Source organism: Xiphophorus couchianus, chromosome 11 (assembly GCF_001444195.1).
Source record: "Xiphophorus couchianus chromosome 11, X_couchianus-1.0, whole genome shotgun sequence".
Taxonomy (NCBI): domain Eukaryota; kingdom Metazoa; phylum Chordata; class Actinopteri; order Cyprinodontiformes; family Poeciliidae; genus Xiphophorus; species Xiphophorus couchianus.
This window is the reverse complement of record NC_040238.1, coordinates 17,839,273-17,863,244: the sequence shown is the minus strand read 5'-3', so window position 1 is coordinate 17,863,244 and position 23,972 is coordinate 17,839,273. Positions and strand designations below refer to the sequence as shown.

The following is a 23,972-nucleotide window of genomic DNA, read 5'->3' as shown; positions in this document are numbered from 1 at the left end:
TTCCAGGAGTGAGTTTGAATACCACATTCCTGCTATCTTTAAAGGCCAACCCCTTTGCCCTATATATGCTACACAAATTAAAGCACTGAAAAATGCTCTGGGGGCATACGGGTTTTCTATGGTCTGGATGAGTTTGTGTCTGTTTCTGCCTCTGGAGGGACTTAATTTAGCATGCTTCAGTCTGTGTTTCCATGCCAACCCCACTAGGTCAACCAATTGAAAGGCCACAAATTATGGAGGGAGGAGTTCAAAACATGAGTATCCTAATGAGCACACGCACTTTGTCTACTTACAGTGATGACATGAATAGTTATATTAACTTTTTAATTGTCTTTTAACTTTGTTTTAACATTTAGTATTTTACAGAATACCTTAATTTAAAAGATATTGGTTTATTGCTGCAGAACAAACATAATATCTATATCAATTTGTTTTTATTTTTTTTACTAATATGTTATTATCACTATGTATATTACTTAAGTCATTTCTTAAGTAATTTATTTTATATTTTGTAAATGTTCTATGTCATTTGAATTTATTTTTGTTTTATTTTCGAGATAGTTTGAGCTGCGTATTATAGTAAAATGAATGATAGTGAGATAAAGTCTCTAAAGAAGAACTCGATACATGTAATAATGCACAACAGAACTATTGATTCTTGTTTTTCCACATTGCTATAGTATAAATATTTACAAAAAAAGGTGACTAAATTGATACATACTTCAGTTTAGTGAAAAAAAAAAATTACTCTGGCTATTTGCTAAAATGTATTGTTGCCAAAAGCATAATAAAGACATCAAATCTTTGTGGTCAGAAGTATTTATTCATGACACAAGTTGAGTATAAAACCTGAATTATTGGATTAGCTACAATTGCAATGTGTTTATATACACAATACAAAAAAAGTTAAAAAATAAAATGAATGCTGTAGTTTGTTCTTATCAAGGCTTGGATAAGAATGAGATGTTAAAGTGACAGATAATGAAGGGAACAACACATCTGTAACACTATCAGCTCTCTGATCTGCCCTCTGCAGGAGTTAATTAACCCTTAATCAGCACAGAATAAACAGCGAACCCTGCAGGTTGTTAGCCATTAGCTGGTCAAACACTTCTTACTATGGCAATCCGTTTATGAATACACAAAAATGCCAAAAAGAAAAAAAAAAAAAAACTACACAAAAGCTATTCTTAAGCATGGTGTACATGTGCTCATAACTGCTTATATAGCATAAAGAAATACTGATGATAAAGTATATGTTCTTTAATATAAATGACTCTGGGCTTTCAAGGCAGAGCATTACGTCATTCTAGTGCAATCACTCTGCGCTGAGGACCTCTGCTGGTGAAACAGTGAAATGCATTAGTATTAATAACACATGGGTGACGCAGGAACATCCAGCATCATTGCTGCACAACATGGCCTCGTCATGCGAGGCCTGCAGCCTCCACTGCAGACAGAGGGAGCTAGCTGAACAGCATAAACCAAAGCGCTACTGTGACTGTAGCAGTTTCATGGCTTCATGTTTAGTCAGCATTTGTAAATAATTCCTAATCATCTTTTTTTTTTTCATTATTCCAATTTCTGCGAAGGAAAAAAACAATGCTCCTTTGGTAATGAAAGAGGTGCAAAAGAAAAAAAAAAAAACAGTGGACATTCAATCCTGTCATAAGGTAAGCAGACAAGGTCAGCTTATGTTGGTCGTCTGAAAGCAGCAGTTGAAACAAGTAAAAAACTCTGATTCATAATCTTGAGCTAAACAGAAGGTGCGTTTTGTGATCCCTCAGAGAGAGTGGACGGGCAGATAAGATGCCCAGGATAAGTCTGGCTGTGATGTAGAAACACTGAAAAGTACCATGAGAAGTAGAAAAGTGCTGTGTTGTGCAAAAATCTTTGGTGACTCCTCCCTTCTTTATACGCAATACCTTTAAAAAGGATTCATACCTTGGACTTTTTCATATTACAAACACAAATTTCTAGTCGTGTTGTGAGAATTCACAAACACAACATAGAACGTAACCGTGAAGTGGAAGAAAAATGGAACATGCTTTTTAAGTTGTCTCACAATAAACAATCTGAAAAGTGTGGTGTGTATTTATGTTCAGCCTCCTGTAAGTTTTTTTTACATTCAAAACTGGCATGGAGGATTATTTTCTTCCCTGTTTATTTTGTACCTAAAATTTAAAAAAAATAGTTTTTTTTGTTTGTTTTCTTACTAAACCACAAAAAGACTTTCAAAGCCATAAAATTTAGGTGAAAAATCCTACATTTTTTTCACCTAAAATAAATTGGGTGAATTTCTTTTAGGTGCCTTGTGTATAAAAATAAATGGAAAGTAACATACTTTAACAAGCTAGCAGCTGGAAACCTTTTCATATAACAGGTGAGGTACTATGTTGTTGCACGTTTACTGTTTGTTGAAAACACGACTTTTGGGCACTATTTATTTGCTGAAAATGTATTTTCAACATAATGTACAAAGTAAAGCTTTAAAGGAATTTTCAGAAAGGATGGAAAACTAAAATATGTTGAGGATTATCCTTGAAAGTGATGTGAAAAGAGGGACAGTTTTCAACTTTTACACAATCACATTGAATGCAAAAACCTGTATTTATTAAAATCAACCAATGTTGATAAAATACCGTTCTTAATAGGAAACTAATTTGTTCTGGGGCCAACACATCAGAGCACATGGTAGGCTCCATCATTTAGAAGCTTCCCTGATTAAAAAAACAAGAAAATTACCTGCTGTGAGATTAAGAGATACTTCAGCTTCTCACAAAACATAAACAACTGGATTCAAACAGCCCACATAGCTTACTTCTGACACCAAACACTTTTTGTCTTTTATACACAGCTGCATAATAAAGCCTGCACATGCGAGCAGATTTCCTTTCTGCTCATTTGTAAATTTCTCCGATCATAAACACAGAAACTGTTTAGGTAAAATCCCTCTCTGATCCACACGTGTTTGCCGTTACCCTGACGTGTGCAGAGGACTGGAAACGTGCTTAACTCGATGGCAAAGAAAACAAACGTGAAAGCGGGTGTGCTACACCATGAAGTGCATGTGTCCTTCGGCGCCCGTCACGATAACGTCCATCCAGATACGCATGGCCTCAGGAGATGGAGCCACCATGTAGTACACACGATCATGGGTCTTCACACTGAAAGTCAGAGAAGGATTGGGGCTCTGGTGTGCGGTGGTGGGTGGGGTTTCGGGAATATGTGGAGGGAGGAGGAGAGAGGGATAGGAGTGAGAAAAGAAGAGGACAAACAGATGTGAGACAGTTCAAGGAAATGGGATCTGACGGGAAGTACTGAGGGCCAAAAGTGTCGCTTTCCAACAAATAAATCAGTTACTGGAAATGTAAAAAAGGAAATAAAAACGTTAAATAAATATATTTCTCATCCATAGTCAATTAATTAATTAGTTAGTCAAATGCATATATAAATCATTAATTAAAACACAAAATTGTCTGAGGGAGACCCAATCGTTTTTGCAATACGATGGTTTTATTTTCAATTTTAACAATTTAAACATTTTTCAAAAGAGAATTATAAACATTGGACCTGAATATGGTGGGTCAGTAAAAAAGGGAAGCAAAAACAGTAATAGTCAAGGTGATTGGTCAGAGTTTGACCAATCAGATGCAAAGATCTACTTTATAAGCCACACTAATGATTTAAATAATTTCATGAGCAACTGTGGCTCAATAAAATAATTATATATGATCTATACATATGCTCAACTCAAATATTTAATTATGCATCTAATCAACTTTTGACACATTTATATTGATATAGATTCAGTTTTATCTATCTATTTTTTTAGTTAGCTTAGTTTAATATTTTAAACATGCAGAAAATGTTCTTTAACAAATCTATTTATTTGCTGGTTTTTGGCCCTCACTATGGATGAAGACACATGCACATTTTGCTCACGTACTTTGTGTGCATTCTTTAAGTGATCATAGTACACCTCCTCAATGGCCTGGAAGTAAATGACTCCCTTCATCTTGTTCTCATGTTTATCTGCAGCAGAGCACATAAACAGAAGCGTGATGCAAGCTTTGGGTCTTCAGAGTTTCACCGTAGAGACAGAGGTCCCTACCTGCATAATATGTGAGCGTCCTCCGATTCTGGTCGAAGACAAACCAGCGTTTCTTCCACGTCTTGATCTTCCCGCCCATTTTGACCAGGAATCCTCGGCAGGTTTTGTCGGTGATGGCCAGGTGGAAGCAGGCGTCTGGGTTGTGTCCGGCTGCTTCGATGTGACCGTGAAGGTCAAAGTCATCTTTTCTCACGGGGAGGTAGCGAGTCAGCAGCCGAGACTGCAGAGAAATTTTCTTAAAATATTAATCAGGCCCCTTTTGTAATGTATTTACGTCAAGAATGTGAATCACCTGCGATCTCTGTTTTTCCCTGAGCTTCACTTCTCTTTCCACAAGTTTTTGTCTCCTGCTCGTTTCTTCCTGCAGACGTTTCTCCAGCTCCTCTCTCCTTCTTCTCTCCTCCTCCAGGGCCTGCCTACGCATCGCCATCTCCCGCTCCTGCACAACGCGGCTGGAAAATAAATCGCATGCTTTTTCGCCTACAGACACCGAGTTTTGGTCCGGATCTGGCCATTTACCCTGTGCTCAAGGAGTATCAGCTTCTCAGCCTGGGCCTCTCGGAGTAAACGCTCCATTTCCTCAATCTTTGCCATATTGGAAGTGCTGGCACTAGGAGAAGAAGCGCGCAGCTCAACACAAAAGAAACAGAATTTCTCAACAAAAAAAAGTGCCAAAATAGATTTTTCCATTGATTTCCATTGATCATTGGGTAGGCTATCATAAATATTTATTTCATTATTGCTTACTCAATTTATTAGTGTTATTTTCTTTTAAATCTAAATTAAACAATGTTTTCCTAATATTTCTTTTATGTTGTCTTATTATCCATTGAGAGATCCATCTCATATCCAATCGAAATGAATAATTTCGTGCATAACTGTAGCTTTAATGATCTTTGGTAAAGGAAAGAATGTCACTAAAGCGACTGAATTCAGGAACACAGGACTTTGCACGCTGGGTGATTCAGAAAACAAAGCTACTGAATTTCAAAACCACCACATAAATAGCCATCTTTCTCGAGTTTCTTATTCTCTCCCTGTGCTTTATTATTTCATTTATGCTCCTTCATAGAGTTCAAATCCTCTCTAATTACCCTTTAGCTTACATCCTGCAAGAGCATTTCTCCTTCTTACAAACACTGCAATAAAACCCGTGCAGAGCCTCACTTGGAGAACTTCACACTCTCTTTAAAAACATCTTTTTGATGAATTACAATGACTCTCCTATTGGTTTCTTAGTTAAAATTAACGTAAAAGAGCTTCCATCTTCTATCGTAGCGGCTACGCTCTAACCTGGAGATGTTGTCTGGTGAACACGCAGAGAAGCTGGTCTCCAGGCTGTCCGAACTGTCCACACTGACGGTGTCCGATGCCTGGCTGTTGTCCGGGTACGAGAAGGAGTCCAGGAACACGTTGGGCTCAGAGACCATCCTGCTGCAAAAATCACTCTGCCTCTGTCTGTCGTCGTTCATGTGAGCATGGCTGTTTCCTGCTGAAAGAACAACATGGCAATGAAGCCCTGGCGGCAAATGGTAACTACAACTAAAACACTTAAATAAGAAGTAGTGTCTTCCTAAATTATAGGAACTTCAAAAAATATATATGCCTCTTTTTATGTTGTTTTTATGTCATAGAGAAAGTGGTCCTTTTATTTTATTTTTTTTACAAATCTGAAAACCTGTGCATCTGCAGTCACCGACAACGTTTCATCCAGGACTAGCCTGCATTTAGCTCCAGCCACTTTCCCATCATTTCTGACGTACTTGCCTATTCCTGTGGGAAAACGGCAGTCCCAAAGCATGACGCTGCCACTGCCATGTATGTCATCCTTGTCTTCATGGGTATGCAGGTGTGCCATACTTTCTTTTCTATTTTTGAATGATAACTTGAACAGTGCTCGATGATCAAAGCTTGAGATGTTGCTGACCAAATCAGAATCCTGCTTATAAACACCTTTGTAATTCCTTCATCATTTTCTATTCACAAAAAAATGACGCACCGCATTTCATTGTGTGAAAAAATCAAATAAAAAAATTGTAAGGTTTGTAGTTGTAACATAGTAAAAAGCAGACTATTTCAAGGAGAATGTGAATCCAGTCACACGTAGACGTACGGAGCAATATAATTGACTGTAACTATTGCTAGGATTTATTTGGAACAAGATGCATTTGTGTCAGTCTGACTCACCCTTGGGCAGCCGACGGGCGTTCACGTCCCGGGGGGAGAAGCTGAAGCCTTGTGGAATGACACTGCCACAGCTGGAGCTTTGGGATAAAGGCAGATGTGCCTGAGGAACAATATGAAAGCACACAACATGTTTAGGACCACACATTAGAGCCCAACTCCTGGAAGTTCTCCTAATCTCAATGGATGTCGCAAGCAAGAGTGAAAGTGAGAATTCCTGCTTTGGGTGGATCCGTCTAGAGGGAGTTGTCTGGGTAAAAACGATAAGGCTGTAAAACCCCCTCCTCTAAAGCCTGGAATCTGAATAATCAATGTCATTTGCATTTTATTCTTCACTCAAGTATACTGCAGTCAACTTCAACTTTGAAAAATATCACCTTTTAACATCACTACCCACTCTATTTAACTTTTTACACCTTTATGGTTTTTTTTGAATTGGTTCAGATAGCAAATCAGACCTTGGGAGGAAGCGTGCGTCCCAAAGATCTGCCATAGGAGCCGAGGAGCTGCTGGCCTCTCTTATGAGGAATGCTTTCGATAGGATGGGAAGAACTTTCTTTGCTACTTCTTCTCCTCTCCTTCAGGGAGTTCAAGTGCTGCAGCGATCACACAAATCAGAGCAATGGCAAAACAGGAAATTATCCAGAAAGTGCTGCAGCGTTACTGTAACCGACTCCTACCTCTTTGATGGTAACAGGGTTGTTGGTCAAAGTTTGGCCCTCAGACAACTCTGCGTACTTTCCTTCCAACGACAGCAGCTTGTCTCTCTCCTGCAGATGCCACATAGTCTTGACTTCATTGACATGAAACATTTATGACATCCGCATGCAGAGATTGTTTTTTTCTTTACCTTTTGAAGCATGACAAGCACGTTGTTTTTCTCTCTCTGGAAGTTTTCTTTCTCTTGCTGAGCCTGTAAAGTGATCTGAGAGGATTGTTTCTTCAGAGTCATGATTCTTTCCTGTGGGGGAAAGGGACGAATCAACAAGGTGGCTGACTTTATCACAGTGCAGGGGGGAAAAAAATTAAAGTTAAATTCGCGGTGAGGCTGAGAGCTGTAGTGTAGGTTGAGGAATCAGCAGCAGAGTCAGAGCAGATGGTGCCTTGTAAATGCATTGCCATAGAAAAATATTTTTGTCGCACCTTTACTGCACTTTAGCACATTATGAACACAAAACCTCAATAATTTATCAGGATTTTACGCAACAGACCACTACAAAAGACTGCATAATTGTGAAGTGAAAAGTCCAGTCTATCCAATGTGACTGTTATTCTGCAAAGAATAATTGACAAAAAAAAAATCTCTAGATGTGCAAAGGTGGGAGAGGCATGAACCAAAATCCATTTCACCATATGTGGTTCTACAAAGTATTGACTCAGGAGGGCAAAATTTTTAGTTTGGTCACACAAAATGCAAAAAGGTTCAAGCTGAGACATAATAACTTTTACAAATCACTTCACTTAAAATTCTAATCAAACATCCTGCTACTGCCACTATTTCATATTTAACTTAGACATATTTAGCTAATTTCTTATGTCCTTGGTTTTGCAGGCTTATTGCAACTAAACTATGTCAAACATTGTACAGCAACTGAGCTCATAACTTTACAGCTTCCATGCAAAACCTGCAGAAAGGCTAATAACAAACATAGAAAGGCAATTATAAGCTAAAAAAACACAACAATATTTGCATTGCACTATTTTCATTGTAAGTCATCATCAGAAATTGCTCGTGACTTTGGGGAGGTTAGCCATTTTGAACAAAAGCTAGCTTTCATTCCTGACTTCACATCAACAGCTCTTTAAAACAGGAACCTGTAGAGAAGCGAAAGTGTCAACATGAAAAACTCAACAAGTTTGCTTCTACCTTGCGCGTGACGCTAAGACGCTGATATTCTGCAATGTCCCGCAACAACTCTTGGCTTTGACTCTCATCTTCCTCTTCCTGCTTGATTTCTCTCTCCAGCTTTTGAAATTCCGAATCCTCTGAGGTTTTTGTCTGCTCCTCGCTTTCCTGGGCGACATCAGAGACGTATGCAGATGTAGATTATATCGCACAGTTCAGTCATACTAAACTGATGAGAATGAAATTATTAGAAACAACATGATCCAGGATTAGTCAGAACAAGGTCAGGAAGGAGAGTAATAACTCTAAAACAGACACATTGGGGAAAGAATGGAAGGGCAGGAGACGAATGTGAAAAATGAGAACTGTGGCGTTTGGGTTTTGTGTTAGTTCAGGTGCTTAAGAGGCATTTCAGCCAACCTTTGTCTCTTGGTCTGTTTAAACTGGACTATTTTTATGGCCTCATTTGGAAAAGCTTATGCTTCCTTATTTGGACAGTTGGTACGAGCTTGTCGAAGGTTTCTCAGCTGCAGTGATAGTTGTGCTAATCCCTCCTTTGGTTTAGGGCTTTCATCATTTACTCTGGAAAGCTCAGTTAGTTTAGTTTCAAAGGAAATGTAACAGAACCTTTTTTTAGGATGCTGTGGTTTAACTGGACCAATTCCTGATGGTCTGTCAATGCTGTGGCTTTGTGTTCACAACAAAATGTCCTCATGCTTGCTTTCTATTTCCAAACTATTACTAGTGTGCAATGAATTTATAATAAAACAACCATAAATATTCTTATCTGTCCACCAAAAATCTAACCTTGCAGCCAAATACATTTATTTAAAACACTTTTTGTGCATCTACACCTGAGATTTTTCAGGCTTGCTTGTCCTCTCGATACTTTGCATTTTTTCTTTGAGTTCATCCAACAGTTCCTTTTCCCTCTGCAGCTGGGTCATCTCAGACTCCTGTTCTCCATCCAGCAGGGCGCACTCCACCTCCATCTGCAGAAAGGTCAGACATAGGTAGGAATCCTGGATATGAAGTTATTTTTTAGTCACCTTGGTAACTGGCCATGGCTTTATTCATCATATGGGTTATTAGTAAAAACAAGCTGACAGCATTTTGGAAAATATGCTTTCCAACTCTCAGTTTTGAGTAGGTAGTTTTGATTACTTGTACATTTTTTGTAATATAGATTCATATAGCATTGCTATAAATGTTTACTAAATGAAACATATGCATAGGAAAATATGATCCCCAGACTCATAGTTGGTGTCAGACTGGCTGGTCTGAGTATTTCAGACACTGCTGATCTGCTGGGATTTCCACCCACAACCGTTTCTTCATTTTGGATGAAAATGCCTTGTTGATGTGAAAGATCGGAGGTGAATGGACTGAAATGATGGAAAGGCAGCAGCAGCTGAAATAATCCATCATCATAACCAGTTATGCAGAATATCTTCTCTGAATGCACAAAACATCAAACATTAAACCAGATGGACTACAGCACCTGGTGATTTTTTGCATTGTACGTAACCCACTGTTTTTCAAAATATGTAAGTTGTCAGAAGAGTTGCAGTCCCTAATTAAAAAAAAAAAAAACTAAAAAAAATCTTGATAAAAAGCTCTTCTGAGTAGGTAGATGCAGAGTTAAATAGGAAAATCCAAAGGAATCAGCTCTTCTTTATCGTCAATCTTTCTTTGAAATGTTAAGAAAAGAGTAATTGAGATGTTGGTTCTGTGCTTGTGCTATCTGGCACAGAATAGCTATCTGGCTGTACCTCACGCAAAGACTCCTCCATCTGGTTGTCCAGGTCTTTGATCTTCTGCTCCAGCTCTTCGATGTTGTTCAGAACCTGGATTCTCTCTTCCTCTACTTCCTGTTTCAGCTGCATGCTCTCCAAAGCCTGTAACGACACCGAGAATGGAAATAAATCGCCGGCTTCAAATGTAGCAAATGTAAACACACAACTAAGCTGTTCAAAATGTCATCACAATAAAAAAAAATGTTTTAAACAAGATAAGAGACAGTTTTCTGTGTTTATGCTTTTGCAATCATTTGGGTCTTATTCTGTTGCACAACAGCAGCTGCTGTCTAACTCATCCAAAAATGGATCACTGGCAACAAGGGCAGGATTCTTTTCCACTTTGTGCAATGGAAATCGGTATTAGAGCCGGGCAATGCAAGGCATGCCAAGGCACTCCCACATCTTGCACCATCAAGCAACATCTCTTAAATATTCAGTCACACGTTTAAATTTAAGATCAGAATTAAATTATTCTTGCTTATAGTAGCCAGGTGGGTTATTTTCTCGTCTGACACCCTGTATGTTTAGCAAGTCTTCCTGATTTACAGTTTCGTCAGATGTGTTGTAAGCAGCATAACACTCCTCTGAGGAATGTTAGCAATGGAGATTGGTTATTTGGAGACTATAAAACACTGTCACAACTCAAACAAAACATAAAAATCTAGAATGAAGTCAGATTCAGTATTTTATGAGAGCTATATCTAAACAAAATATGCACCTTTAAGATAAAAAAGGACTACCTGCGTTATGTACATTTCAATTTCTCATCTCTATCACTTTGATAGATGTTATAAACATCTGGAAAAGTGCATGTCTTTGCTGTGCATGCAGTCTTGCATTCTCCTCGTGCACATCCGTGCACACACCCCAACATACACACAAACACATGCACACAATAATTCACTGCGGGATCAAGTCATTTCCTGCCCCCCACTCCCTCCCTCCCACTCCTCCAGGAGTTTGAATGGTTCACCGCTGAAACAAAACTTGAACTTCTTCATTAAAACCAGACACTCTTGGGTTATGGCTCCAGAGTGGAAAAACTGAAGAAAAAAAAAAAAAAAGAATGGAAAAAGGTGGCCTCTATGGTAGCAAAAAATCCCTCCCATAATTTGGTATATGGGTAGCTTATTTTTATTTGTGGATTAAACATGTTTATTTATTTTTGATAAAGAGCGGTGAGGCTTTCCAGTTTTAACGTCTCCAAAAAAGGTGGTGGAATAAAAATGAGGTCAGATTGTATTCACTTGAAAGCCTGAGGAGTCTGATTTCCATGTTTATATGTCTGTCCAACTTACATAAACAGGAACTGTACAAATTACAAAGTGTATCGTCTTAGAGTACTTTAAAAAGACTTTAGTGAATGAAATTATGCATAGAAATTATGTGGAAAATACCACAAAGCAGAGCTCTGAGGGCTACCCACAAATCCAGCTTTCCAGTTTCGATCAACAAAATTTGTATGTGTTTAAAATAATGTAATATTAATGTGTGTTTTTTCATAGTTCATAGTTTCTTGGAAACCTTGTTTTCTGTTCTTTGGTAGAAATGTGAACAGGGAATACTGTTTTACTTTAAACTGAGAAAAACTGAGATATGGCAGAAAGGTAAACAGACACAGATAAACAGAATGTCAGCACTCAGATTAACCACATTCCACAGAAGGGGGAGAGCCTCATTAGTTTTTGTTTCTTTTCCACAAGGTTTTACTGCAGTGAAGGTTTCTCTAATCCTTCTGGAACAGGAAATGGCAAGTTGCAGTAACAGACCTTCCTCTAAATACCAGTGAAGTGACTTCAGAACAAATGACAACATTTTGACTGTGTCATCAATGGACTTTGGATCATGCTGTAGGAAGACTGAATCTACATGCAGAACTGGCGGTTTATTTAATGCCACTGTTGACTGTTCCCAGCTACTCTATCTTTATTCTGTGATGCTGCTTACTTTGGTTCTGTGGTGTGTAGAAGGAGAAGGGGCGCTGCTGTTCAGACTTATAGCAGGTGAGTGAGACCTGTAGTTTCCCTGCTGACGCTGGATGGCCTGCTGCTCCTCAGGAAGCTGAAGATCTCTGGCTTTGGCCCCAAAACAAGTGTCTGGAGCAGTGCTGCTAGGGGAGTCAGAAAACACAGACTCATTGTCCGACACCTGCAGCTTCTCCAGCTCCTTATTGATCTTTTGCAGATCAGAAACAGCTGAGCCCGTCGGCTCTCTCACCACCTGTCCCAATTCAGTGCACAGGCTTAAGATGGTTTCTAGACGCTGGCATTCCTGCACACAGGACGTTTGGTGTATTTGTAGTCAATCAATTGTTCAATCAACCTAAGAAAAAGTAAGAAAAGAACAACTCACCAATTTCTGCACTTTCTGCTCCCTGAGTCGCTCATCTCTTTGATGCTGGTGATAGTCTCTCAACTCTTCTTTGCCATTCAGAGAACTGATGCTGCCCACCCTCTGTCCTGGACTTAGCCCGCTTTTCCCAAATGACAACCTCCTTTCTCCTAAGCCCAGATCTAATCCCGTTCCATCAATCTCTATACCTAGGGAGCTAAGTGAAGCAAGGCTGGACCTTCTGGATGTGCTGGGCATGCTTGCAGGCACTGTCACATCTGGGGGCTGCTCTAGGGAGGAAAGACTGCGCCGCTGTCCTGCTGAGACCACCACCCTGTGGGAACCCACTGAGTGACGAGAGGGCAGCGACAAAACAGGGGGGTCTGCCGCATTGTGAAGTCGTGGCAAAGAACGGCTATGCATCCCCAGGTTGTTGAGGGAACCGGTGGAGTATTTCCTCTGCCTTGACTCTCCGACGGCTTTGCTTTGAGAGCTGAGTCTACGGCTCATCCGAGGACTGGATGGCATACTGGCCGCCCCGCTCTTGACCCTGGGAGAACGAGGCACTGGCTCCCCATACGAGGACAGCAGAGAATTTCCATCAGATGCAGTAGAAAGCAGCAGACTGTCCTGTGACTGGTGGCGAGAGTAGGAATGACGAAACAAACCATTGGTGCTAATCTGGCGTTCACCCTGACGTGGCGATGGAGGCACACTGTTGCTGCTAATGTAGGAAAAGTTTCTGGAGGCGGATGGAGGTCGTTCTGTGTTGCTGAGGATGGACAATGGCCTACTGGGCTGGCCAGCAACAGATGAAGGTACGCTAAGGTACTTGCGACTGCATTCAGCTGCCCTCAAGCTGGCCTCCAGAGCACTCTTTCTGCGCTGCAGAGTCTCCATCAGTTCCTGAAGCTCAGCTTTAGATCGAGAGCCCCTCAGCAGTGTCCCCCCTACAGAGCTGCCACTGCTGTGCTCAATCTTCAAACAGTCTGAAGAAAACAGAGGTTCAACAAAGCATGAAATGCTGCCCCTTTTTGCACTCAACATAAACAGTCTCTTTAGTTTATATAATCAGCCACATTAGACTAAATGTCTTCGACCTACAAAGCAGAAGCTGAGCTACATGATCTCCTATCGTGTGTGCTTGGTAAGAAGAGGGGAAAACCACTGAAGAATGTACGCTGCAGTTCTGAGGCCAATACAAACACTGGCTCAGTCATTGGTCTGGGCTCTTCTAAAAATGGAAGAATGCTCGTGAACCAAGACAGGGCAGAATACATCATAGTCTCGACTGCAAATAATATCCAGAGGAGAGTTAAATACCAAGCCAAGCAAAGTGATGATAGTGTCTGAGTCAGCATGGCAAGATGCTGAACATACACTTTAAGTTATTACTAGCTCATTTGATCTTACCGAAATTCTTAGCCTCTCCTCAAACATGGGTTTCAGAAATTAGTTTTAGGTTTTAATGCTAATGACAGAAGAGATCTGCTGCCCCATATAATGTATTAACCTCTTAAAAAAAACATACTATGCATCATACTCAAATACTGTATATAGAGCATGAGAGTGCTCATCAGCTTAAACCCATCTAAAGGTCTCATTCCTGAGCAACAATGAACTTTTTCTGACATGGTACTAACAACTTGTTGAGAAATTCCAACTTACAAGCCATATCTTTGCAATTGGTGTCATTTTGCTAGATGTCAACTATTCAATTTTATTTTTAGATAGAGATTCACTGTTTACCGCAGATCAATGACTGATTACAAATATGATTTCTTTCATTTGTCTCACCAGAAGCGTAGCCCAATGTGGTGACGGCGCTCCTTTGAGGAAGCATACTGTTCATCCCAATGATCTGCCCCTTCAGATGAATCAGAGCGAAGTTATGATGATTCAGATGAGACCTGTGAATGGAAATGCAGAAAAGTTTCAATACAGGGTGAAAAAAACAACAGACAGGAATGGATATTATTGTACCATCGAGTCAAAGCTGTTAGGATATAAATCAAGATTTTGCTGGCAAAGTGTTAATCAGTTTGACACCTTTGTTTCAGACGTTTACATGCACTCATCGTCACCTTAAAAATCACAGCAATTTGGGAATTTTAATCATGCATTTCTTCTTTTTCCAGAGTGGAATAAATATACACTTAATAAAAACACTGGATGGAATAGTTAAAAGATGTTAATGTTTGTGGAAAGAGATCTGAACTCAACCTAATAGACATTTTATGACTTGTAAAAACGTAAAAACCAAACATTTGAAATGAGCTCTGACCCAGAGCATAGCCAAACACTCAGCCAGAATTGTGGCAGACGATTGGTGATAGTCATTAAACATATTTTTTTTCTCTATAACTTGAAAAAGAACATTCATAAAAATATTTGTGAGCTGTACGTATATACATCTATAGTGTTTGGTTGTTAGGTATGTTTCAGATGATTAAACAGTTATAAATCAATTTCTAAGGCTTTGGGATGTTATTGAACCATTAATCCACAGAGCAGTAAAGAAACTTTCCTGCAGTAGTTTACTTCAAGAGTTCATCAACATCTAAATCACTTCCAGCTAACTTCAGCCTTTTGCTAACCAATAACAGGTTGGGCAGAAATTGCACCCAAGACTAAAATATCTGTTTACCAAAAAGAACACAAAAGCTCATCTCACATTTCTCTTGATGACCTCCAACACTGTTGGGGAAATAAACATATAGGGTGATGAGATAAATGTTAATGGTTTTGAAAGTTAAGATAGCATTTCAGGAAATGAATGTCATACGGAAAGGTAGACATGGCCTGATGACCCCAACCAAGAATTTTGTTTTCTGAAACTCCTAAAGGAGAATGTCTGGGCATCAGTCAAAGTAAAGATTTTGGATCCAAGAGAGGCTGTACTGTATACACGGCATTCATGCTCAAAAGCCCTCCATTTCACAGAGAAAAGTGGTGCGAAATTCCATCGCAGTGAAAAATTCTCATTACTAGTTACCACAAATGCTTGGTGGCAGTCGAGGCATTCCAACACTAATCTGCACCCTTGACATGCATGCATGTTGCTAATGATGCTACATGCATGCTGATGTTGCATCAACATACAGTACAGACCAAAAGTTTGGACACACCTTCTCATTGAATTCAATGAGAAAGTGTGTCCAAACTTTTGGTCTGTACTGTATATTTCAGTCCACATGAGAGACATTTACTAAACACCACTTTACCATAATATTAGTTAAGTTAAAAACCATATGAAGCTCTTAAAAACCTTAGAGTGCTATAAAATACATTAACCCACTCAAAAACTGAGATTAATCATTTTCTAATTACTTATTGACTTGTTACAGCACTATTTCTGCAATACTGATCAACAGTTTTGTTTTATCAATGGAGGGAATGTACGAAATAAGCTCCCCTCCATCAATTTGCCTTTGAAAATACAAGAAAAACAGTGCCTGAAGTCCATCTGATATTCCAGATGTGCATATTTTAGAGGAAAAGGGGGAGAAAAGAACTTTCCAAAGGCCTGAGTATTAAAACAGGGCTTATTTTTGGTCTAGCCTGTTTTCCCAATAAAATCTTAAAAAGCAGTTTTAATTGGTCTGCTGACAATTACGCAATTTATTGTCCTGTGGTTCTTTCACTTCACTCCTTACCTTTAGATTTTAATTCGTTACACTAGTGACATAATGGCTTTTGCAGTAAAATTGGCAAAGAATGTTATCTCGGGTATTCTTAAAAAATACAAATTACAACTCTTGGTCATATGTGAGTGAGAAATCCATCACCACATCTTTTCAGGTTTGCATTTTTAGTAAATGACGATGTAATTAGATCCAGACACCCAAGACCGTTATTTTGAATAAATCAGACATGACTTGTTCCTGAATCCACAGACAGCATTCACTCATACACAGCACATAGAAAGACAGAGATGGCTGATCTGAGAGTTTCTGGTCTTGCTGTCTGGAGAGAGCGCCAACAGGAAACAGGGTATCCTCTTACACCGTCAAGCATCCAGTCAGCATGAGTTCATCCTCCAGACCTCCAAGAAAAAGAGAGAGGGGGTGAACTCCCCTCATCCACCCACTTCAAATCACAGGCAGAGGGTGTTTGGTCCGTCACTCACATTTCAGGTCAGCAGGGTGGTGCACATGTAAAGAGTTTGAGAAATGCCCTTTGATAAGAAAGCTTTCATCTAATGTGTGGGAAGAAAAGTATTTTTACATTGCGTAAAGCCCAAACCGCAGTCGATTTGCATTTCTCAATAATTGTTTTACAATTACATTTCCATGCTAAGAAAAGAATAACAGATGGAAAAACTTTGGAAGTTGAAAATGCATAAGCAATTTTCCAGCTAGTGAACGGACCAAACAGAGTCACTACCAGATCGCAGAAACTGCAATAGTGTTGGGTTTAAGGCACTCTGCAGAGATCTTGTGAAGCTGTTTCTTTTAAATAGTCTTAAAAGAAAACTGGTATGCTTTTGTTTGAGACTTGAATGAGATATTTTTCAAGCAAATATCACTTTTACTTTGTCATGCAGATGCAGATGCAGATGTGTTTTCTTTGATTCAGACTTGTAATTTTATCACTTGTCACTTTTGTCACTTTCTTGAAATGAAGCATGTCTCTCTGTTTCCCTTAGACCACAGTGTCCTAGACATTTACATGAAGGCAGTATAGACAACTGAGATGATTTTGAACAATATTTGCTGCACAAAATCTTTATTTATATATGCCATGTTCATATATCAAATAAACACACACTGTGCTCCTCCCCTTGTGTCTGTTCTCCACCTCACTCAGAGTACCAAAACAGGAACTTGTGTGTGCATCTGTAAGACACACAGCAAATAAATACACAACTACAACTTAGTTTCTATCATTTAAAATAAAGAGCTGGTCAACAGAGCTGGATCAATTGTGAATGATGCAACTTTAAACGGAAACACTCTTTTGTTAATGTTCTTATTAAAGAAAGAAGACTCAAAGTTAGCTAGTTTCAATATCAGAGAACCAAAGATGGAGAAGGTAAAAAAAAATTATGAAGATATTAAAAAGAAAATTGTGTTCATTATGTCCTGCTCAGTTTTGTCCTTGACTCACTCTCGCTACTAAAAAGTCAGAGACACTGAGACTTGTACCAAATTACAGGAAGCCTTGACCTATTACAACAAAGTTGTGGAGCATGTTGAATTTAGAAATCTGGCAAACTTTTGTAAATCTCAGAGTTAAAATAAGGTTTGACATTCTTTAAGGCATAAACATGGACACTGTTGTATTTGTGATGCTAGTTGTGCTTACAGCACTAATTTCTCACCTAAGGACAATTAATTTTTGTCTTTAAAATAATAGTAAGATCCTGTGCCTGCTTTCTTACACACATGGCGTGATGTTGTGTCCGTTCCTTACATAAATAATTAATATCGGCTTAATGCAGAAAGGACAGAAAACATGCTGTTCTTCCTGTTACCTGTGGGATGGGTCTCAAAGATAATTGCCAGCAATCAGTAATGCCAGATCAATGCTTCACAAAAAAAAAAAATCTGAAGCTATCCACAAAATTCTGATGTGTACACATTTACTATACAGTTTCCAGAGATAAAAATGTCACAAAGTAACAAATAGTTGTGTTGGTGAAGCTAAAACTTTCAAAACAAATACCTGATATACAAAAACTAATGCATTTAGTACTATGGGCACAGAACAGTTGAGTGAACAGACAGATTTGTGTCATTGTCATATTTAAGTATTTGACTAAATAAGTATGTAGAAAACGTAATAGAGTTTTTTTATTTGATGTTTCAAATTCATTTGCAATTAAATAAACATATAAATATTCACTTGTGAAATGTTTATAATTTAACTGCATGCGATATAATCTCAATAAATTTCCACAACACTGTTTAGTCGCATGGTTTTATATAGCTATCTTCTTCTTGCGTAAAGTCCAGTGGTCATGAAGGAGAAACCATAAAGATGTTTTAATCATCAAATTGGATCAAAATTCATTTTTGTGACCTTTTGCACATTTTCTTGCAAAAATGCCTGAAACCTAACCCTGTGCCTAATGTATACCATAAACAAATTCAGCTCATTTCTTCTGCAGTGTTTTACATTCCAAACACATTTGGTGGCAGCTGTGAACCTCGCACTAATATAAACAGTGCAGAGCAGAGCAGCCTAACATGAAATATGATACAACTCCGTCACTTTCCAGGTCCATCACTGTCCCAATCAAAAAGATTTATCAGAAAGTAATGAATTTATATATAATGAAAGGGGTAAAAAATAAACACTGACCTCTGTTTTCTGCCCCAGTTACATAGTTTAAAACCCTCTGTTGGCCGCTTATAAGTTTTGAAGCTCAGGTCCTCCTTCTGCCTGCCTCTCTGCTCTGAAGCTGCAGAGGAAAGTCTTCCCATGACAAAGGATCAGACAGGAGACCCTTTCCCCTCCCACCTTCAACTCTCTGCTGAGATTTTCCTCTCCAAGAGGGGAGTGAGAGGGGGGACAGCGGGTGTGTTTACTTTCCTGGAGGAGGCACAGCTGCTGCCCCTCTCTGGTTGTGCAGGGAATCACTCATAAACCACAACAAAAATAAGCAGGAAGAAAAGGACTAAGAAGTAGCACTATCAAAATATGTAGAGATTTTTAGGAGGTATCAACATTTAATCTCTCCTACTAAGAGATGTTGTTCCTCTAAACATCTAGTTCTGACCTCTAACCTCGCACTGATCAATATCATGTGACTGTTAGATCATATTCCAGCACAGAGACGCTGAGTGAATTACTGCAAATGTGCACACGTCTTGTGACAGAGTCCATCCGTCGTTTTCAAATTCCCCATATAAACCAAATCTCCTGTCAACAGTTTCTGAGTGATTTTAATCTGCAGACAAGTTAGACTTTGCCAGACTTTTACCACACAGTGGAGTCCTCCCACATTACGTTTAAAGGAGGAAAAGGTGTCTGCATTACTTGATGTTAGACTGTTGTTTCAGCAGTATATACGGAGGCGGGTAGAGGCCCCCGTTGCTGTGTTTGAATCAGGGCCAACCCGGCTCCCCCAGACTACAGACGGAGGGTAAAAACACCCAAAAAACACCAGAGGAATATACAACATAAAGCAAACCTGCTCATTTAACCTCTTCTTATCTTCTTTTGGTAACAACAAGCAAGCAGAATGAATGAAAAGTAACTTTTAGAAAAATCCCCTAAAACCTCCCTGAACCATAATGCAAAAAAAAAAAAAAAAAACCCTCCAATTACATCATAGGGAGGGGGTTGTGGAGCGCAGCCTTGACGAGATGATTACTTCCAGATACAGAGCCGGGGTCTTTGTCATTAAAACACACACACTCTCAACCCTGACCAGCCGTGCTCTCTTTACAGCTTCAGGAGAGCAAAAAATGTACTGGGACACAAAATTTATTGTTAAAACAAAGGTTTAATTGTCGCAGAGCGTTGGAATGTTACACAACTTCCTGTCCAAAAACATTGAAAAATGCCATGATTTGAAAGTTGCCAGACAGATCTTGTTCAGACTGCTTCATGTGCTTTTTAATATGCAGACTAAAACCATATGTAAATGAATTCAGAGTAGAGGGGGGAAGTAAAGTAAGTAAAAGAGGAGAGTGTGGGGAGATTTGTGTTAGATTGCAGATGGGGTTGTATGATCGCCTCTTGTAATTGTAGGGAAGTCTGAGTCATAGCACACATGAAACAAGTTTGTGTGCAAAAAATCCAAAATGTAAAATCCACACACACACAAAAAGACAATAGAACTTATGGGAAAGTTTTGATAGTCTTCTTTGAAATGTACTTTAGCCTTAGTGATTTCTTTTTCATTCATTGTTTCAACTGTACCTCTCTTTTCCATCCTCATGCAGTTGGAAAACTGTCCCCGAAGGATGCATGCTTTCACAAAGCAGTTCTTACATTTGCTCAAGACTTAATTAGCATAACGTGACCCGTGTCAGAGATGCTTACAGATTAAATTTAGATGGCCAATCTCAGTTTAAGAAGGAAATTGGCTAAGGTCAGCTTGAAACCGCAAAACAAGCTATTTCAGTCTTTGCTAAACCAAAGATGTTGTAATTACAGGGAAAGCGTTTGTCTGTTTGTGAAGACCATTTAATTTGTTCTGTTTATCGTGACAGTCTGTGCCTAATTTTTTAAATTAGTAATAACTGCTGTAAAACTGCTGCAAATAAAATACAGAACAGAGACATTATAGATGCTTCACCATCAACGCAAACTATGACCCCAATGTATAATCAGTGCTTTGCAGCAATATTCACTTACTTTAAATCTTTTCAGTTTGTCACTTTAAATTGATGTATGAATTGGATCGAGTGCTTCTGCAAACCTACATTTTTAATCTTGCCATAGATTTTCAATTAGTTTAAGTCCAAATGGATCATTCTGACATATTATTCTCTGATCTTAACCACTCAATTGGTTTCGATAGATGTTAAGGTTCGAGTCCTGTCCATGCAGACGGTTCTATCGGGGACTGTGAATACACCCTTACATTGCAATATCTGTCACATTTTCAGCTGGTGCGGTTCACGTTCACACAGCACTGTGTCAGCCTCTTTACCCCTTCGCCTCTGGAGGCGCTGCATCAAGAACTGCTAAAGGAAACCACACAAAACCCCCCGAAGAAGACGCTGCGCGCAACTTTCTTTATTTGTAATCAAAAATGGAGTGGCATCAGATTCTAGCGGTTTTAGGATTTCTGTTTTGTCGTTGGCAAATGTGCCAAGCAAACATTTTTCTACAATGGGCTCAGCATGAGCGGAAGATGAGGCAGCAGGCCATGCAGAAGGTTTCTTTTCACGCAAGGCGGATGAAACGGCTCCGCATGAGGCGACGTGCGTCCAACTTCACGGTAGTGATGATCATGTCCGCCTTATACAGACGTCAGCAAAGGTACAAGATATGAGTACTTTTATTAAAATTGTTGCTCAGGAGCGTTACACATATAAAAAAAAACAAAAAAACTTATTGAATCTGTTATTAAAACATCAAACAAAAGATAGTTTCCACAACACCGGGCCGGATGTACGCAACCCCGGAAACGCCCCATTTTGGTTTGCAACCTGTAAGTAACTTTACAAAGGAGGAGCATTACCAAGGCGTGACTTTGTTGTTCGGGAGAACCAGATCAGTGTCAGTAACACATCTTATAAAACTAGTCAGTCATTTTGGTTTGCCAACAACCACACAATGAAGGGGAGAATGATATGGTTGACTGTGATGTCCATATGTGTGATTGCATTTTTAAGAGTTAATCCATTAATATTTTCCTTTATGTTAAACGAGCTGTTCAGTATACTTTTGACTAACAGAGTTATAGTTTTGGTTAGGGGTGCACCGATTGCAGTTTTCTGGCTGTTCGCCAATTTTTTAAAAGCCCATTCCGATTCTGGCCGATATCCACTTTCTTTTTGTCTGAAATATCACTAAATAAAGCGAGCAAGTTGTTAAAAGTGAGGTGATAATTGTTAACTAAACGTGCAGAAGGTATATCAGTAAAATCTCCTTCACAGTAGAGCAGAAGAGGACAGTAGTTGATTTTAGTTTTTTTAGTGAGACAGATAAGATTGTTGGATAAGATGGGCTGATCTCCCAAAATTAAGAAAATCGGTGCCAATAAATTGCCTGGCGAAATCGGTGCACCCCTAGTTTTGATTATTCTTAAAAACATTTTGAAAATATCCTTTTTCGCTAATGGCGTGATCAGAGTAAATATGTGCTGCCGGCTATTAGATGGCATCAGGTATGTATTTCTTCTGTACATTAACCAACCACATTTGTCGATGCTTTGTGGTGCACTTTTCTCAATTTCACAGGATGTAATGAAAACTTCTCTTTGCTCTTTTATCGCCTTTGTTTTTACATCCTTGAATCCAAAAATATCCAAGCATTGCGGTTCTCTTACTTGCAATCAGTGAAGTAAAAAACTGCTTCCGCACTATCAAGATGGCGACAGACCATCTTGATGGAGGAGGGGTGATGTCATGTGGAAACAATACACATAACATTCAACAGCAAATTGGAATGTCGTATTCTCCTCTCTATTTGAGGTTTCTGTGGAAACTTTGGACACTAATTTTAGCAATTAACTGAGCTTAATTTTCTGTTAAGTAGGATTAACTGGAATGTATAGTGATTACATTGAAAAATACTTTTTTTGTAAAGTCCCTCCAGATGTCACTTGTTGTAACTGAACTGAATTTATTGACTTAATTTGTACCCTGTGCACTTACTGGCCACTGAAGATAGCCACCAGATCCCTTCGCGATCCTGCAAGCATAAATGTGTTTAGATAATGGCCGATAATGAATAGATAAAAGATAATGAATGGATGAATAAATTGAACGTATAACTATCATGATTATTAACATGTTGTATTGTTAATCTGATATTCAGTTATTTGCAAAGTAAAACCTTCAAATTAATGTGAAATGACTTTCTTTTGTTGTGTTAATAATAGAAGAAACAGGGAATTACTGCTTATGTTTTTGTATTTTTGTCTCTGTAGGACCATATGGGTTCAACCGCGTCCATCAACTTGGTGGGCAGCTGTTAGCAGCTCCTGGGATAAAGTGGATTGGAAAGAAAACTTCAGGATGACAAAGACCTCCTTTCTGCATCTTTGTGACATCCTCCGACCACGTTTGACACGACAGCACACTAACTTTCGTAGTCCACTTTCTGTTGAGCTACGGGTTGCAATATGTCTGTGGAGGCTTGCAACAAATCTGGAGTATCGCGCCATCTCCCGCCTATTTGGCATTGGCACTTCTACAGCCTGTTGTGTCACACAACAGGTTGTTACTGCTATTAACGTGGTAATGAAACCTCTCTATATAAAAGCCCCTTCTGAGGCAGAGCTTAAGGTAATTGTCCAGGGCTTCAGGGATCGATGGGCGTTACCCCAGGTCGCAGGTGCAATTGATGGGACTCATATAAGCATTATGGCACCAGATGAGAATCCTGTTGACTATTACAACAGGAAAAATGTGTACTCTGTTATTCTGCAAGGTGTGGTAGATAACAAAATGAAATTTTGGGATGTTAATGTGGGCTGTCCAGGAAAAGTTAGTGATGCACGGGTTTTAGTCAACTCTTCCTTGTATAGTAGAGGTGAAAATGGGACACTGTTCCCAGGTTGGATAGAAAGACTGAACAATGTGGACATACCCCTACACATTCTCGGAGACGCTGCATACCCACTACTGCCTTGGCTGGTGAAACCATTTCCAGAGGGGAACGGTTTAACACAACCACAGGTAAACTTCAACTACAGACTCAGTCAGGCTAGAATGACTGTCGGAAGGGCGTTTGGACGACTGAGGGGCCGCTGGAGGTGCCTTCTCAAGAGGTGTGATGCCCACATTTCCTTTGTTAGCCACATAATATCAGCCTGTTGCATTCTACATAATTATTGTGAAACTGCCAATGAGGAGTGGGTAGATGAAGAACCTGCAGATAATGTGGATGACTTTGCGGATTCAGAGATTGACCCTCCAGCTAACAATGGGGAGCAAATTAGGGATGCTCTGTGTGCATACCTGGCACAATAATGATTTTGTAAACGTTATTTGTTCTTGTTTTAACACAATTTTGTACTATTTTAGATTTTAAAACATAGTTTGGTAACTTTGTATCGGGCAGCTGTTTA

At 39.2% G+C, this 23,972-nt stretch overlaps 2 protein-coding genes across 4 annotated transcripts; one reads left to right on the top strand and one right to left on the bottom strand.

Moving 5' to 3' along the window:
- Nucleotides 1-803: 803 nt before the first annotated feature.
- Nucleotides 804-18,728, bottom strand: phldb2a (pleckstrin homology-like domain, family B, member 2a). Of its 3 annotated transcripts, none has more exons than XM_028030883.1 (17): nt 18,581-18,727; nt 14,072-14,184; nt 12,296-13,263; nt 11,891-12,214; nt 9,917-10,042; nt 8,999-9,136; nt 8,166-8,312; nt 7,149-7,259; nt 6,979-7,068; nt 6,757-6,894; nt 6,302-6,401; nt 5,408-5,606; nt 4,634-4,724; nt 4,407-4,553; nt 4,115-4,334; nt 3,950-4,035; nt 804-3,193 (listed from the first exon to the last, which is right to left on the bottom strand). In XM_028030883.1, the coding sequence occupies exons 1-17, from the start codon at nt 18,700-18,702 to the stop codon at nt 3,053-3,055; spliced, it is 3,261 nt and encodes a 1,086-aa protein (XP_027886684.1). In that variant the 5' UTR covers nt 18,703-18,727; the 3' UTR covers nt 804-3,052. The 3 variants fall into 3 exon arrangements, with proteins under 3 accessions (XP_027886684.1, XP_027886685.1, XP_027886686.1); XM_028030884.1 differs by having other exon boundaries at nt 5,408-5,603; nt 18,581-18,726; XM_028030885.1 differs by lacking the exon at nt 4,634-4,724 and having other exon boundaries at nt 4,407-4,566; nt 18,581-18,728.
- A 2,222-nt stretch (nt 18,729-20,950) lies between these two features.
- Nucleotides 20,951-23,907, top strand: LOC114152572 (protein ALP1-like). The gene is made up of 2 exons (XM_028030501.1): nt 20,951-21,214; nt 22,830-23,907. The coding sequence occupies exons 1-2, from the start codon at nt 20,985-20,987 to the stop codon at nt 23,872-23,874; spliced, it is 1,275 nt and encodes a 424-aa protein (XP_027886302.1). The 5' UTR covers nt 20,951-20,984; the 3' UTR covers nt 23,875-23,907.
- The last annotated feature ends 65 nt before the right edge of the window (nt 23,908-23,972 follow it).